Source organism: Ovis canadensis, chromosome 19, assembly GCF_042477335.2.
Source record: "Ovis canadensis isolate MfBH-ARS-UI-01 breed Bighorn chromosome 19, ARS-UI_OviCan_v2, whole genome shotgun sequence".
Lineage (NCBI taxonomy): Eukaryota > Metazoa > Chordata > Mammalia > Artiodactyla > Bovidae > Ovis > Ovis canadensis.
In genome coordinates, this window is record NC_091263.1 from 47381567 (window position 1) to 47400189 (window position 18623).

The 18623-nt window shown below is 40.2% G+C and overlaps 1 protein-coding gene across 4 annotated transcripts in view; it reads left to right on the top strand.

Moving 5' to 3' along the window:
- The window catches only part of TAFA4 (TAFA chemokine like family member 4), a 219572-nt gene that overhangs the window by 79147 nt on the left and 121802 nt on the right, over positions 1-18623 (top strand). For all 4 annotated transcript variants that reach the window (XM_069561698.1, XM_069561697.1, XM_069561696.1 and 1 more), the window contains 2 exons: positions 6559-6694; positions 9691-9806. In XM_069561698.1, the coding sequence (XP_069417799.1) occupies positions 9692-9806 (115 nt within the window). In that variant the 5' untranslated portion in view covers positions 6559-6694; position 9691. The remainder of the gene's footprint in view (positions 1-6558; positions 6695-9690; positions 9807-18623) is intronic.

Here is an 18623-nt window from a genome sequence, read left to right on the forward strand (position 1 = left end):
TTTATACAATTCTGTACCAGACACAGCTATTGTCTTTAATGACTCACTTAGAACCTTTTAAGTTCTAAACATATTTACAGCATGTTATAAGATGAACGAGTAAGTTCCTCATTGATATTTTTAGGCAGCAATAGAAAAGCAACTTAATGGCGTGAGTATACTGCATTTTGGCAGAGAAACCTGTCCTCTTGAACGTGTGACAGTAAGCATGCTCTAAATTACAAAGTAATTCCACACATCATGTGATAGTTATAAGTGAGAGCTCAGCTGAGGCTTTAGCTGAGTATCAGGGCTTGAAATACATTCATAAAAGTGTCAATAACCTATTAAGTACATTTACTTTCATCAGAAGCCTTTTAAATATAAAATGTTCATTAATACTTGTCTTGTTACTACATAAATTTGTCAAGAGAGAGGTTGTACTTGGTTTGCATACTTTTGTGGAAAAGCGGTTTGAGAATTTCTAGAAGACAAATCAGTGTGGTTGTATTATATAAACATAGCATGACATGGAAACATATTTCCTCCTCTTTGTCTAAAGAAATGATGAATTATTTCATGGAGACAACTTCTCTTTCAAAATTTCCGTTGGTTATGAGACACTATTCTTGCTTAATGGGACCATCTTTTCAATACTTTTCCACTCATAAAACTCTGTTTCATACATCCAAAACTCAGGTTGCTAGTTTCACCTCTGGAGGATAGAGGTGAAATTTCTCACCTCTATCATCTTCTACCTTGACTGATTTGAAATTAGTGTGAAAAAATGATTTAACGTGATGTTTAAACTTGTTTAAGGCTGTCACCTGTTACATCATTAGCTGGAAAAATTAGTCCTACTTGTGCCCTGATTCCCCAAGGGGCTGAGAACCACAGTTACCAGGTCATCCCAGTAGATCCCACTCCAGGAGGTCAGCTGCACTAATGGTGAATCTGAAAATAGCTCGTTATTCAAGCATCCCTACTCTGCTGGTAAAGCAAGATGGGGCTTGGAAACCTCCTAGGTGAGTGGGCAGGCAGGAAAGGGCAATGGTGCAAGAGTGTCTATTTGGTTTTTAAGTGAGAATCTACCTTGCTGTACTGTCACAAAATTGCTTCTGGATTTCTTGGCAGGATGCACCGACAGAATTCCACTTTGTGTCAGTGCTGAATTCCTTCATAGAAATCGACAGAAGTCATTTAGGCTTATGTTCCGGCTCTGCGGTATTTTCACCCAAGTGTCTTTGAGGCGTTCTGATCTAAAGTGTGGTTGTTTTTCCATCTGTTTGAAAAATGGCAGCTTAAGTGCTCAAGGTCTTCAGAATTCTTGTATGTTTGGTCTTAATTTGGAAAGTGACCTTAAGCCTTGAATAAACCTGTAGTAAGGCAGAACCCTGCAGCAAGTCAGAATCACTTTTATTCACCAGCTTTCCAGAGATGAGGCAAAAATTATTTAGGAGTTAATAAAAAATAGCAGAGGCTCCAAGCCAGGATCTGGTCCTCATTCAGTCCAGTCATCTACTCATGTGGGTCCACTGACAAAATTTTTACTTTTAGCTTGATGACCATTGATTGCCTTGAATTCCTGAAGAAAGAGTTTTTTTTCAGTCTATTTAAAAAAGCATGAAAAGGACTAAAACGCTTTAAAAATATTTTGATAAGAATTGAAACAGTAGATTCCTTGGTGCTAGATTGCTTGCATTTGAATCATAACCTAGCCACTTGCTAGCTGAGCGATCTCGGGCAAACCCCTCGACCTATCTGTGTCTCACTGTCTTCATCTGCATAGCAGGATACAAATAAATCCTACTTTTAAGTGAGTTATTATTTTAAGGTACTTGCACAATGACTGAACCATAGTAGATGCTATGAAAGTGCTATTTTTTCTCATCGAATACATTTTTAATTAATAAGAGTAGTTAGGAGGACATAGTATCAATCTCCTATACTTCCTATACAACTGATAGACTTTTGACCAAAGGAACACATTGAATAGCAACAGTTTTTCAATGTTATTGAATGTTATATGCTATTAAATGTCCTTGAAGATATTTTAATTACATGAGAATATTGTATGAACTAACAGCTTGAGAAATGGTAAACCAGTATGACATTTTTAAAGGAATAGCAAAAGAATACACCCAAATGTGTTTACAGAAGGTGTTCCTATGAAAGTGCTTTTTAAATAAAAGCAAATGAACTTCCTCTGGGATCTTCAGTGAGTATTAAGAGAGTCAGATGAGCTGGAATGTTTCAACTATCAGCTCCTCTTATGCGTTAAGAATGGTAATAAGTTCTGAATCATTTCAGTATGTGTGATAAACCGTTCTTTTTAGTGAATGTCTATTGTCTTGTTTTGATATAATTTCTGACGTAATGAAAAGTTGGAGGAATCATACAAAGAATTCCTAGATTCATCAGTTGCTTACATTTTGTTCATTTGTTTTTGTGTTCATTCATTCACTCGCTTTTCCTTCCTTCCTTTCCTCTTCCCTTTTTCCTCTCAGAATCATTTGACAGTAAGTTCAAGACAGTTGCCCCTTTATTCTTAAATGTTTCAGGGTATATTTTAATAACAGGGACATTCTCTTAACTAATTTAATATTGATATGACACCGTAGTGTAATCTATAGGCTATATTCAGAAATTGTTATTTGTCCCAGTCATGTCCTTTATAGATAAATGTGTGTGTATATATGTGTGTGTGTGTGTGATTGTACATGCAGTTCATTTGAGAGTGACTATGCGTGTATATTTTTTCTGATTTAAGATGCAACATGGGATCACCATTTCATTTGGTTGCCATGTATCATACCTTTATTTGGAACAATTCCTCAGATTATTTTGGTCTTTCATAACCTTGACAGTTTTTAAAGAACAGTTACTTTGCAGAAAGTCTCTCATGTTTAAGTTAGTCAAACGTTTGGCATTTTCCCTAGTGATTAGGTCCAGGTTTAAGGTCATTGTGAATTGTGGTTTTAAAAGGAATGTGGCATTTCATCATTGCAGAGTTTTAGAATGAAAAGATAAGAACGTCATGCTGCATAAATTGACATCTGTATGGAGTGAGGTGGGTATAGCAAAACTGACATCAGAGATATTCTGAGGGTGCTTATCTATAACAAGTCAATAACTGTATTCCCCAAAATAATCCTTTCAAGGAATTCACTCTGCTAATAGTGAAGGCAAGTAGATCAAGAGAAAAGAAAGGAGGAACCTCACTATTTCCTTGATAAGAAATCAGGTGTAGGCCGGCTTCTTTCTTGGGTACAACAGAAATAAATTAAACATCTGAAGAATGGTCTCCTCTGCCTGGGAAGCTCAAAGTTTCTTGGTACCAGGGAACATGAACAGGCATCCTGCTCTTTTGTAGAAAAGTGACTGTCTCCGCATAAGACCAGTGTGTAAGGTGAAAGATGAAAAATGTAACCCAGCACGCAAATGCTGGTTTTTTTTTTGTTTTTCTCATTCCAACAGTGACCAGGCACATTTAAAACTGTTCTTAGTCTAGATATGGCAATGTCATTCATCACTGTAAACACCCAGACTCTTTAAAAATGAATGCCTTTTTTTTGTTTGAATGTTTTTATTTTATTTTAGCATTATATAACACTTTATATTATTATATAATATATATTATATAATTTATATTATATAATATTGTATTAATAAGTCGTAATATAGTACTTATTGAAGTATTGTTGATTTACAATGTTGTGTTAATTTCTGCTGTCTAACAAAGTGATTCAGTTATGTGTGTGTATATATTTACACACACACAGAATATATATTCTTTTTTTAGATTCTTTTCCATTATGGTTTATCACAGGATATTGGATATAGTTCTCTGTGCTGTACAGTAGGGCTTCCTTAGTGGCTCAGATGGTCAAGAATCCGCCTGCAATTCAGGAGACCCAGGTTCAATCCTGGGTTGGAAAGATCCCCTGGAGAAGGGATAGACTACACACTCCAGTGTTCTTGCCTGGAGAATCCCATGGACAGAGAAGTAGGATCTTGTTGTTTATCCATTTGCTGTATACTAGAAAAAGGAAGGGCTTTTAAAGCAGAATGATAGAAAAGACTGTGCCATTGCTGGAAAACAACCTAGAGGGAAGTAGAGTGACTGGAAACACATACTTTTCATGTGCACAACAGCACTGATGGTCTTGAATGTACTTAAGTTCAGAAATGACAGGAAACAGTTAATCCTTTTAAGCAAATGCCTAGGGTACACTCGGGGAAAATCTGACTGAATGAGTTACTGCTCAGCCTAAAATTAAACTCCTGGCTTTTTGTCTAGCATGTGAACTATTGGATCACATTTGTTTTCGCTGATGGATCCTTTTTTTTTTTTTTAACGAATTGAAAAGAGAATCCCCAGTGGTTCCCTTTATGTGAAGAAAACAAGATAAATATTAGCTAGGAAAGGTCATTTTGGTTTCCAGTATGTGGGGAGTTCATTAGGATGGGTTCTGGTAAATTATACTGTGTATTTCTTTCCGATAACAGAAGGTCAGGTAGTGCCCTTGGGTGGATATCAGGACAAACATACTTAATAAAGTTGGAGGATCTGGGAGATGAACATTCTCCAGTGATTTCTTTTCCAAGTATCTTACATTTATACAGTTACTCAAAGCTGCTTCTTTCTCGTAGAGCTAATCACTCGCTGACTCCTCTGTGTCTCCTGTGGCCCCAAAAGGATGGATCTCAAGCCTGTCACCTAAAGAGGCCTCTAGACAAACATCTGTAATTACCTCCAGGGCACCCAAAGAGGAGAAAACTATCAGCTGTATTTTGTGGTGCATTTGCAGTGGGTTCAACAGGATTCGATAATGATTAGACTATGGAGCAAGGATCTTTTGTAAAGATAATTTTATTTATCTTTGGCTATGCTAGGTCTTCGGAGAAGGCAATGGCAACCCACTCCGGTACTCTTGCCTGGAAAATCCCATGGACAGAGGAGCCTGGTAGGCTGCTGTCCATGGGGTCGCACAGAGTCGGACATGACTGAAGCGAATTAGCAGCAGCAGCAGGTCTTCATTGCTTCGCAGGCTTTTCTCTAGTTGCAGCTAGTTGGGGCTACTACACGTTAGTGGTGATGCACAGGCTTCTCATTGCAGTGGCTTCTCTTGTTGGGGAGCACAGGCTCTAGGAAGCGCAGAGTTCACTAGTGCTTGGACTCCAGAGCACAGGCTCAATAGTTGTGGCACACAGGCTTAGTTGCTCCATGGCATGTGGGAATCTTCCTTGACCTGGGATTGAACATGTGTCTCCTGCATTGGCAGATGTTTTATCACTGAACCACCTGGGAAGCCTGCAAGAATCATTTGTATGTCACATTTGCAGCTTAAATATTTATTGTTGCCTATCATTATTTCTCTTTGATCTCCATCCCTTGGAGGGATGTACTTAACTTAGTGACATTAAAAATGGGTAGTTTCATGTTCCTTTTTTTTTTTTTTTTGAAATGTCTTTTGGTTTGGAGTTATCTGAATCCTTCTTGAAAAATGTTTTCATTAAGTAGAAAAGTCTTTTTAGGTGTGTGCATTAAAGGAGCATGTTGAATCTCAGTTATGGTGTTAAAAAGTGTATTTTTTGTGTGTTTTATGTTGGAAAAATTTTTGCCTTCTGTGTCCCATCAGCATTTTTCAAAAAGCATCCTTGTAAATTGTTTTATATCTGTATTAGTGAATGAATGAAAGTTGCTCAGTTGTGTCTGACTCTTTGTGACCCCATGGACTATAGCCCACTTGGCTTCTCTATCTGTGGAATTATCCAGGCAAGAATACTGGAGTAGGAAGCCATTCCTTTCTCCAGGGGATCTTCTCAACCTAGGGATCAAACCCAAGTCTCCTGCATTATAGGTGCATTCTTTACCATCTGAGCTACTACGGAAGCCTGTATATATAAAGCCCATTCATTAAAAAGCAATTTATTTGTTTTAATTGAAGGATAATTACTAATATTGTGGTTGTTTTTGCCATACATCAACATGAATCAGCCATGGGTGCACATGTGTTCCCCCCTTATAGATTATTATATAATATTGGGTCTACTTCCCCGTGCTATACACTGGGTTCTTCTTGGTTATCTGTTCTATAGTGGTGTGTCTTGCAAATTGTTTATCATCATCAAGTTTATGTCACAGAACATTGAAACTTAGGTCTGCATGTCGGCTTTTCCACTGTTCTGTGAACTTGGGCAGGTTGTGGAACTCTTGGGATTGGAGTATCTCCAATTTCATTTTCATCCCATGATGAGACAGTGCAGTTTTGCATCATGCATGGTTTGGTACCGTCTGTCAACTTGGTCATGCCTTTGCTGCAGAGGGAACTTCTGCTTTAAGATTGTATTCTGTTAACTACTGTGTGGCTAATTAATAAGTGCAGAATTCTGTATTTCCCGCCCTCCCTCCATCCCCATCTATTAGGACCCTTTATAAATGTGTATGTGTTTGACTGTCAACCACTTGCCTGAAAACACAGTTGTTGTAAAGTAAAAAAATTTTGCTTCTGAAAACCTGTATCATGTCAACATTAAAATGCTAATGGGTTTCTGTCTTTTTTGTATTTTACATAGGTCTATGAAGTTAAGATAATTTTTTGGAACTGTCGAAATGGTTGGTCCTTTCTACCAATGGGAACTTGGAGTCACTCTGAAATCCATCCTGGAATAACTGTGTTTGACTGGAACCAAATTTTATAAAGTCTCCAAGGTAAAATGATTTTAGCACATACCTAGAGATGGTATCTTTATGAAGCATAAAGAATTTAGGCAGATAGAATATCTTAGAATTGATGACCCTTTATAAAAGCTTTATTTTATGTTGAATTTTTAGACATATGGAGAATTTTTAAAAAAATTAACTCTGATCTTTGAAATTATTTCAGTTGATAAAGCAGTACTTTGGCTATTCAACAGGGCCAAAGGTGATATGTTTAAGATAAACTAATTCTGTTTTACATTTGGACAAAAATGCTCAATGTAGGAGAAATTGAAGCATCACAGTAGGTATGAAGGTGAAAAGTGAAAGTGTTAGTCACTCATTTGTGTCCTATTCTTTGTGACCCCATGGACTGTAGCCCACCAGGCTCCTCTGTGGAATTCTTCAGGCAAGAAAATGCTGGAATAGGTTGCCATGCCCTTCTCAAGTGGATCTTCCCAACCCAGGGGTCAAATCTGGGTCTCCTGCATTGCAGGCAGATTCTTTACTGTCTGAGTCACCACAGTAAGTGTAGTAGGTGAGATATCTTTTTACTGGGGCTCTGGATTACTGAATGACGTGAAGAATCGTTACTAAATAGCTGCCTACCTAGCCATAGGCATTTCTCTAGGGAATCATAGCTGTTGTTCCCTTGGAGCAGCTGCGCCTAGAAAGGACTCTAGCTTCCCTATTGCTCTCCAGCGCCTTGGGCCCAGCCGGCCTACACTTTTATTGGGAGATATTTGAAATTTGACCCTTGGGTAAGAGGGATAAGCCTTTGTAACAATTAGATCAATAATGGATATTGGAGTTGACAACCGGAATTTTAAAATAGGGGAGGGGGGACAGAGCACCTCATTCAAAAACTCAGCATGTATAGAATTCGGAACCTCCATGCTTTCCCTGTTGAGTAATAAATTAATAATCAATTTCCTGAAGTGAAAATGTAATTACATACTAGCACCTCAAGCTCACATAGACTCGCGCATATTCTTTGCCACCTTTTGAGCTGATCCCAGGGTTTCTTCCCACCGTACATGGAGGCTGAGGTGGGGGAAACAGAGGACATGCTTTGCAAAATTAAAGTGCACGCAGGTCTTTCAAAGCAGAGGCTAGTATTTCTGTCAGTTTCAAGCGCTTGGAATTTCCAAGGCCAAGGGCAAAATGATGTCAAGCTTCAAAGCTTGACATCAAAAGGGACTTGACTCAAGTCCCTTTTGCCACCATGGTCTTCAAAGATAATCTTAGAATCTTGTGTTACTGCGGCTGTTTCAGAATGATACTGAGTCTCAAATCAGTGGCAATACAAGATCTTTCAGCAAGATCTATGTGACTACTTTGTGAGAGGCCAGTGCCTGCTCCTGGGAGAGTGGTGTGGCCACCGGGTCCCCAAGGCTGCACTTCCTCTTGAGCACGGAGTCAGGGTTCTTGTTGAGACCCCGTGGGGTTGGCAGTCATGGGCTCATTAGGCCCTTTCTTCAGGATTTCCTCAGAAGCTTTGCCTGTATTGTTACTCAAACAGGAATCCATGGGCCATGTCTTTATCATCTGCCCATGAGTGTTTATATGTATATCTTGTATATGAAAAGGGAGTTCCTTTGATCCTCTGTGGTGGATCTATTATCCTTGAAGCCAGGCAGAACCCAGTGTTACTGGAGTTTAAATGCCCAGAGCTTGGACTTCCACTTGAAAAAGTTAATTAAAAAAAGAGCAAACTAAAGTTAATCTAGTGCTATCTGAGATCAAAAAAGGCAGAAAGTTAGGGAAGGAAGTAGAACGCACATTAGCTATTTTCTTTTTATTTCCTTTTTTTTGGAAAGGGAAGTGTTTCAGAATAGACCACACAGCCGCATTTGCAAACTGAATTGTCTTTGAGCAGCTGTTTGGATACTGTCCATTCATATGAAGTGAAATATATTTTCCCAGTTTTTATTGAGATGTAATTGATTCATAACACTGTGTATGTTTGAGGTGTGCATTGTATTGATCCAGTATGTTTATCAACTGCAAAATGATTCCCACCATAGTATCAGCTACCACCTTCTTACTGTTGCATAGGTACTGTTTTCTTTCTTGTGATGAGAACATTTAAGATCTACCCTCTTAGAACGTTCAGGTATATGGGACAGTGTTACTAGATTAGCTGTAATAACCATGCTGAACATTAGATCCCCAAACTTGTTAATCATGTCACTGGGAGATTTGACCATTGACTAATACCTCCCCATTTCCCTCACCCTCAACCCTTGGTGACCACTGTGCTACTAAATCTGTTTCTCAGAATTTGTCTTTTTTAGATTCTACATAAAAGTGAGATTATGCAGTATTTGTCTTGATCTGACTTATTTCACTTAGCAGTAATGCCTTCAAGGTCCATCTAAAATTTTGTTTATGGCAAGATTTCCTTCATTCTCATTGCTGAATAATATTTTATCTTTATCCATTTATCTATTGATATCTATATGAAGTTGTTTATATATTTATCTGTAGTTGCCCATGTTCTCATCAAACTCTGAGATTGGATTAATACAATATTCAGCCAGTATTCTAGGCCAAAAGGCATTAATATGCAGTCAGAGAAACCAGGGGAAAGTTCTCAGGCCTGGTGTGTGAATTTCTGTGGTTTCTTTCACATGCAGAAACCACATATCTTTTATTTGAATCCTGCTTCAAGTATGTTGCTTTTTAAATTTTGTGCTATAAAATAGTGTATAGCCCCCATGTTCTATCAGAACCACGCAGGCTACGCTCTAGGGGTTCATAAATAGACTTCTCACTGAGGCATGCAGTTAACTTGAAAAACTTTTAATTACAAAAGGTGTGTATTGAAAACTAAGGGAATGCACAGTGCATGTAAGGTTCACTTGGCCTCTAGTCTCTTTGGTGAGGTAGGGTAGAGGTGCATTGCCCAACATCTTCCTCTGCTCTCCGCGCCGTCTAAGGACGGTGTTTGCTCAGAGTCTCTCACCACCCACCCATCGCTGACCTGCATCCTGCTTTCCCTCCAGGATGAGAGCCTGTGCCAGATCCGTCTTGCTGTGTAACTGGCTGTTTCTGGCCTACGTGTTGATGGTGTGCTGTAAGCTCATGTCCGCCTCCAGCCAGCACCTCCGGGGACACACAGGTAAGCCCTTTAAACTCGTCATGCGCCACTGAGATCAATTAATAAAACCCTTTGAAACGTCAAAGCCCACATTTTAGGCACAGGTAGTTGGCAGGAGCCTTGGATGGTGTGTAAATAATCAGAGGAGGCATGAAATACAGCAGGGTAAAGCAGTTTGATGGTTTGATGCTTCCAGATATCTTTTTAAGATTTCTCCAGGTTTTCCTTTCCTGAGTACACTTCCATTCTTTGGAAGTGATTTTTCTCGAGAATCCTGGAAACCCAGCAGCATTTTGTGCTTATATATTCCAGCTTCCTTTGAAGGCAGAGCATCTTTATTGATAAACTTGAATGAACACTGAAGGCAGTTTGCACATAATATGGTTCTTTTAGGAAAAGATAGTGAATGATTTAAAAAGACAGAAAGGAAAAAAAATGTGGTGGTAACTTTGGCACAGGACCTAAAATAGAACATGTGTGAAGTCTTAGAGAAGCATTCTGATACTTTGTAGTGAGACCCATGTTTGTCCTTTGCTTATTTCTAAAGACAGATCAAAATAATTAGTTAAGTATCTCGGTGTGTATTGTGTATTTGTCTTCACCTTTCCCTTTAACATCTACAGTTAAAGTGATCCAGATTTGAAAACTCCCCAGTGAATTGTGTTTTCCTGAATAATTGATATTTGTCAGCAAACTTGTTGCTAAACAATTAATTTACTGTCTGTGCTCCAGTAATTGGAGGTGTGGCAGTGCCAGGAATGCTCTGAGTTTTTGGTCAAAGAGTGTAGCTTGAACCCTAAGCCGTGTATGTGTCAGAATTGTAAAGTCTGTGTCTAAGAAAGTGTGCTGGTTGCATAGCCTTATTCTCAGATATACAGCAGGTCAAGGTTTCCTGTTAGTTATTCTGATAATTTAGGACTAAGACTTAACTTTAGGCTGAAGTTTTTAAACTCTCTCACAATTCAATTTTCCTTAAGCAACAGTTTCAAGAAGACAAGGAAAATAATGATTGCAATTTTAATAAATCAGTGTACAATTGATACCATTTGACTGCTGTGAAAGTGCCCAGGGCTAGTTGGTTATTGTGCTGTGTATCTTTGGGTGAGCTTACTCTCAGGAATAGGGTATTTGAAGTCATCAGTCTTACCTGTTTAATACACATTTCTTTTCTTGGGTTGCAGGTAGAGATTCAGTGTAGTTCAGAAGCAGAACATTTCAGTGGGGCGGGTTAGCACCAGCACATTCCAGACTTCTCAAAACTGGGTTTGAGATTGTAATCAACAGTGATTAAACCTGAGGGAAACAGGGGCCATGACTGACCCTTCAATTCTTTATCTTTGTTGGCAATCCTCATTCCATACCATAACCTTTTAAATTTGGAAAAGGTGAGACCATAGGGTATCTGTGTGAAAGTGAAGGTGCAGTTTGGTAATAAAGTGTGTTATACGTGAGCAAAAAAAAAAAAAAAAAAAAACTGAATTAAATCTAAGTTAAGATTAGAATCGTGAACACAAGAGATGCAGTATTTTCCCTATAAGCCAAGACTCAACTGTAACAGGGAAGGTAAGAAGTCTGAGCAAAGCCTTCGAAAGTTTTGCTCAAGAAATGAAATTTTCATAATGGATTTCTTTCAGTGATTTTATTTGGATTCTTGGTTTTTGGTTTCTCTTTGACTTTTGGGGTATTCTTCCTGATTTTGTTTTTGGAATTTAAGTACCTGTCATCCTTCATCTTTTTAAATTAATTAATTTATTTTTAATTGGAGGATAATTGCTTTGCAATGTTGTATTGGTTTCTACCATACATCAACACGAATCAGCCATAGGTATACATACGTCCCTTCCTTCTTGAACCTCCCTCCCACCTTCCACTCCATCCCACCCCTCTTGGTTGTCACAAAGCATCGAGTTGAGCTTCTTGTGTCATACAACAAATGACCACTGGCTATCTATTTTACGTATGGTAATGTGTATCTTTCCATGCTATACTCTCAATTCATCCACCTTCTCCTTCCCCCACTGTGTCCACACGTCTCCATGTCTGTATTGCCTTGGCTGCCGTGCTTAGGTTCATCAGTGCCATCTTTCTAGATTCCATATATACGTCTCACCCCTCATCTCAGTAACCATCAAAGTAGTCAGGATGGCTCCTGCCCACGGGGAGCTCTGTTCTCTCCCTGGGGCCGCAGGCTGTATATGAAGAATCATCTTTGCAGAAGTACGGATGTGCTTTGTTTTTTCGCTCTTGGCTTCTTGCTTGCACTTTACTGCCTTTTTTTTTTTTTTTTTTTTTTTTTTTTTAGCAAATCAAATATTCGTGGCAACCCTTCATCCAGTAGGTCTATTGACTCCATTTATTCCCAAGTACGTTTGCTCTCTTTGTGGGTCTGTGTCATAGTTTGGTAATCCTTACACTATTTCAAGCTTTTCCATTATTTATTTGTTATGCTGTCTGACCCATGATCTTTGATGTGACCACTGCAAAAAGATTATGACTTGATCAAGGCTCAGATACTGGTTCGGAGAAGGCAATGGCACCCCACTCCAGTACTCTTGCCTGGAAAGTCCCATGGACAGAGGAGCCTGGTAGGCTGCAGTCCTGGGGTAGCTACTAGTCGGACACGACTGAGCGACTTCCCTTTCACTTTTCACTTTCATGCATTGGAGAAGGAAATAGCAACCCACTCCAGTGTTCTTGCCTGGAGAATCCCAGGGACGGGGAAGCCTGGTGGGCTGCCGTCTATGGGGTCATACAGAGTCGGACACGACTGAAGCGACTTAGCAGCAGGAGCAGCAGATAATGGTTAGCGTTTGTAGCAATGAAGTATTTTAAAATTAAGGGATGTGAATTCTATTTTAGACATAATGCTTTTGCACACTTACTGGACTACAGTAACATAACTTTTATATGCAGAACCAAAAAACTCACGTGTCTTGAGTTATCGCGATATTCTTTTAATTGCGGTGGTCTGGAAGCACGCTGGCAAATTTCCTGTGATCTGCTCATACCGTTTGTTTAACTACAGTTGAAGGCTCCTGAATCCTACTGTGAAGTCTTATTCCCTCTTGGGTTTCTTAAGCTGTGTCCTTTGTGCCTGGAAGATAATGGGTGCTAAATGAATATTTATTAATAGGCTGATTTTGCCTATTTGTCACCATGGAATCAGTTATATAATTTTCTGCTGGTTCGAAAAATTCCAGACAGTAACAGGCAGGTTGAAAATATATCCTGTTAACTTTTTGTTGGTTATTAGGGTTCTCCGGAGAAACAGAACCAATAAGATATATATATATCTATATATATAGATATATATATATAGATATATAGATATATAGATATATACACACACACACACACACACATATTGTTGTTGTTTAGTTGCTCAGCTGTGTCTATTGACTGTAGCCTGCCACGCTTCTCTGCCCATGGGATTTCCCAGGCAGGAATTCTGGAGTGGGTTGCCATTTCATTCTCCAGGGGATCTTCCCCACTCAGGGATCAAACCCACATCTCCTGTTTGGCAGCCAGATTCTTTTACCACCGAATCACCAGGGAAACCCTACATATGCACAGTGTACATCCCAGCCTTCCAAAGGCCTGTGGTCCAGGAGCACAGAGGGCAGGAGACAGTCAGTGTCCCAGCCCAGCAGTCAGGGAAGGAACACATTCCACCTTCTGCTTTTTTCATCTTTTCAAGTCCTCAAGCGCTTGGATGAAGCCCACCCACAATGGGCCATCAGCTTCACTCAGCTCCCCAGTTCAAATGCTAACTTCTTCCAGGAACACCTTCACAGACATATTCAGGGGTCATGTTTTGGCAGATATCTAGGTGTCCCCTGGGCCACTCAAGTTGACAATTTCATGTATCTTTCTAGATAGCGTTTTATATAGTCATCTATATTTTCTATATAATTTTACAGTTTTTATGTATGTACACGCCTATCCTTCCAGAAAAAGGAATGTGTATACTAGTAGGTGTGTATGCACAGATATCTCACTCTATACTTTGTTTTGTACCTTGATTTTTTTTTCCCATTTAGCAGTAGAGTTTAAAGAGTCTTCGTTTGAGTGCATGCAGATTTATATCACTCTCTGTCATACAGATGTGCTCTCATTTATTTGATCACTCCCAGTTTTGGTGGACATTTACCTTGTTGTCTGTTGTATTTCCCAAATATATGCCCTGACTTCAGATGAATCTCTAGTAGTGGAATTGTTGAATTAAAGTGCACGTAAATGTATTAGTGGGGCTTCCCAGGTGGTGTTGTTGGTAAAAGAATCCACCTGTCAGTGCGGGAGATGCAGAAGACGCAGGTTTGATCACTGGGTCAGGAAGATCCCTTGGAGGAAGGCATGGCAACCTCCAGTATTCTTACCTGGAGAATCCCACAGACAGAGGAGCCTGTCAGGATACATTCCATGGGGTTGCAAAGAGCTGGACACGACTAAACTTCTGAGCACACACACAGCAAATGATTTAGTGAGAGTGGGCTAATTCCTGTTACACATAGACCAAATGGCTCAAACAAAAGAAGTTGTATTTCTTGCTCACGAGTGCTGGGTAGGTAACGTGTCAACTGGCTGTCCTCTACTGTGGCCTTTTTGGAATCACAGGGCGTGGAAGCTATACTCTTCTCAGCCTGTGTCCTCGAAGGTTGTTCTGGAGCCCTCTTCAGCCAGCTAGAAGGGGAATGGTTGGGGAGGGTACACCTGGGAGGTGATGATGAACCGGGTTAGAAGCTGGCAGTATCCCTTGACCTGTCCTCTCTTGCCATTGGCTACAGCTGAGTGCCCACGGCCACACCTTGCTGCAGGGGCTGCTGGGAAACACCCTAGCTGGGACCCAGGTCCGAGAGGAGATGATGGTTTTTGGTGAGTGTCCTGCATCCTCTGACAACCACATTAAGATTTCAATAGGGTAGGGGGTTTCCTGGTGGTCCAGCGGTTGAGTCTGAGCTTCCTCTGTAGGGGGCACAGGGTCTATCTATCCCTAGACACAAAGTACCCGGACTATCATTTCCTTGTTTCTTCCTGCTTTTTCTTTGCCCAGGTTCTAGCGAGGCTGTGTATTCTAATTGGCTGTATGTGTTTATGTGTGTATGAGAGAGAGATGGGGAGGGAAATGGTGATGGTAGACAGGTGTTGTAAATGTCTTTAATGACCTTGCAGCGGCCACGTGGTTTTTCTTCCCAGAATTGTGCTCACCTGATGACAAAGTCAAGGGTCAGACTCGAGAAACTCTGGTCAGGTCTTTGGGTGTATCTGAAACAGCCTGAGAGTGGGAGCAAGCTGTAGAGAGTTAACTGCAGAAGACTGTACTGTGTCCAAAAGTACTCCTGACACCGTCCCAAGAGCTTTGTGGTTTGTTCTGGCCAATTAAAGAAACGGTGGCCCTAGGAAACCCTAGTTGGAAGTTTACTGGGTGCTTTTAATGGCTCAGATTAGAACAACTTGCTGAAGGTTGTGTATAAACAAGGAGATATTTTCCAATCCCATCTCCACTCATCCCTCTAAGGCAGAGCCAGAGGGGAAGAAGGTGGGACCCCATCCCTGATTTGGGCTGATCAGATCGGGTGTTAGGTGTGGGCCGAAGTTCACTTTAGTTCAAATGTTAGAAAACAAAAATGCACCCAATTTTCGCGGAACAGGGAGTGGGAATCTTTCTTTAAGGCATTGATCATCTTCCACTAGAGTACAGAGGCAGTATTTTTTAAGGAATTAGAAAACACAAACGGCCACCTTTGTTGTTTTTTAAACTTCTACCTGACATGGTGATTGAGTAGGAGGCCTTGGGGTCGCGAAGAGGCAGACACGACTTAACAACGGAGGAGACCGTGTGGGCGTCTGTATCCCCGAACCACAGAAAACGTGCCTGGGGCCAATTGGTAGGTTACATTCTTTTAAAAGGAAGCCAGAGTTAACTCTCTTGTTTTTTCAAGGAGCAGTTTGTCCTTTTGTTCCCTGTGCCCCAACCTTTCCCCGCCGCTGTACGTGACGTCATTTCCCCACAAGAGGGCAGCACGTGTAATGCTGTGGAAAGATGCTGACAGTTTCACAGACTTCAGAGTCATTTGAAATTAACCGCTTAGGGGATGTTTGTGAGTTTCATTCGAGGTTCACGTGATGAGTTTGGGACACAAAACATCCTGCATCCTGGAGATTTATCCCTGGGTATATTTTGTTGCTTTCAGTCGCTCAGTCGTGTCTGTCTCTTTGCGACTCTATGGACTGCAGCATGCCAGGCTTCTCTGTCCTTCACGAACGAGCCTAAGAATGAATATTTAGACACTTTAAATTTCCCCTTTGAAGGCAGAATCATAGCTACTTTTCCCATGTAGCTGAGAGAGTTGGAAACTTGGGTGCTGCTGGTTTACAGGTTCATTTTAATAGTCCCATTTCTCCAGACAGCTTTAAAGATGAATGACTTTGGTCACATTTAATTCCTGCAGATGCCATGGTGCCTAGCTGCTGTTCAATATACTCTGTTTTGGTGTAAAGTCTCCTGTTTAATACATTGTGCCCAGGTGTTAAGGCCCCGAGAAACGGGAGCACAACTGAGAATTGAGGCAGCAGAGCACAAGCTGATCTTCAGTAAAGTATAATCCTGGTTCTGCCACTTCCCAGCTGTGTGACCTTGTCCAAGTCACTTAACCTCTCTGAACTTGCTTCATTATCTGTAAAAATAGAATGATGTACTCAATAAAAAAGTAAGTGAAAGGATTAGTACATAGTAAACACTCAGTAAATGGTAGCTGTTTAGAGGCATTTAGAATGAGCAGGAGTCTGGAAACCTTCAAGGAATAATTGAGGGCTCCGTATGGGTGGGGGATATAGTCAGTGACATAACGTTTGAAGCTTTATCATGTACAAGAGAAAATGCTTGTTTTTCATTGTTCTAAAGAGCTGACTGTAATGAAGAGAATGTCTTTATGAAGACTGGTGTTTCACTCAACCTTAAGAAAAGAGGAAAGGAATTTCTTTCACCACGTTGGGGACAGGGCAACCCCAGGGCGCGCTGAGAGTCCTTTTACCTTCTAGTCTTCAGCCAGGTCTTCTGTAGAGGGAGGCACCTCACTGATGGGGAGCTGTGTCAAGAATTGTCGCAAGTCTGAGGCTTAACCTTCCTTGTGAGATCACAGGGCAGCCTGTTGGTTTCCTGGATGCTGGTGGAAGATGAGAGATCCTCAGCCAGAGGCAAGGGGTTTCTTCTTACTGCACAGCAAGTAGCAGGGTTCAGGTTAGCTACTGCTCTCCTTTCATATTTGAGCTGGTTACAGAATCTCTTTGGGACTCAGTCTCTTCTGGAAAGTGGAGATAATAAACAGTAAAAGTCATCCTTAAGGAGTTATAAAGAGGAGTCTGTTCCTGTCTGGAAAGTGCTAAGAATTGTGTTTGTGCTGTGAATGTTCAATAAATGTTGGTCATGTTTATTGAAAACTGCCTTCTCCTTATGAGGGCATTCCATTTTATAGAGGTTCTGTGATGTTTACATTTATGGAAGTTTAGATTTTCTGTTTTCTCTGTGATACAGAATGATCACAGAATATGAATGTTGGACTTGGGTGCCTTGTGTTGTTTTCAGCTTTGGCTAAATTGTTTGAAAAGTAACTGCACCTAAATTTGGGCTCATGTTTCTGTCCCCTAAAACAGCTGAAACTTTATAGGAACCCTGCTAATGATTTTGATTGGAATGACTAGCCCTCATTTACTGTAAGACATTTCTTTCAAAGATAACACAGATAGTTTTGAGAAATAATTAGTCTGCATTGCCAGAGTTCTGACACGAGGGGGCAGGCAGGGCTTAGAAGGGCTAAACAGGAAGAAACAGTATTCTAGCCTGATGCAGATGTTGTCTAGTAGAAATAGGAGAGCCACGTATGTAATTTTAAATGTTCTATATAACCACATTTAAAAAGTAAAAAGAAACACATGAAGCAGTAATTGTATTTTATTTAATCTAATACATTGAAATATGATTATTTCAACCTGTGGCCCAAGCCACATTCTCAGCACTCAGTAGCTACATGCAGCCAGAGGCCAGTGTAATCTGCTTAGTGCAGGGGAATGAATTGAGTCTTAGCATTACTTTCTGAAAGATTAGAATTATGAGTTATTTGTATTTTCATGGGTCAATCCTAGGGCACAGTGTTGTATCTCCCTTTTGTTCACTGAATTTCTTTTTAAGTTTTTAGTTTTAGTTCTTTATTTTTTTCTTGAATGACTGCTTCTAAATTTAGGTTAAGTACCAGGTAAGTGGGGTGTGTAGCCTTCATAAAGTGTGGAAAAGATGGCTGCATTTCCTGATGAACTGCTTATACGATCATTCCTTGCAAGAGTGTTTTTTTTTTTTTTTAGGAAAAGAAGAATGGCAGGATAGTATGTGTGTATCTCTGTGTGTGTGTGTGTGTGTGTGTGTATCTGTATCTGTGTGTGTGTGTGTGATGGCTTCAGCCATTAAGTCTTAAAGTTAGTCCCTGGAAGTTATTTGACCATTAACAGGTATTTATCCACTGGAGTGAAGTCCAACAATATAGATTTAATATGGTTTCTTCTGTAACTTTTTCATCTTCCTGCCCTGCCCCCAGTGAATGGTTACTTCTTTAACTGTATGGGTATATTTCTATGTAGGCAACTCCACAGGAATATCCTCTATTTTATAAACCAGAAAAAGGCTCTGGAATGGCCCCAAAGCCCACGTTTTGGTAGTAAAGAGGGTTTCCATGTGATGATGCTTACTTGATTTCTCTGGGGAGCTTTTACATGAAAAAACAGAGCGGCTCCACCACAGCTATATCTGAATCTTGCACAGTGGAGCCCAGGCAACTATATTATTGAATA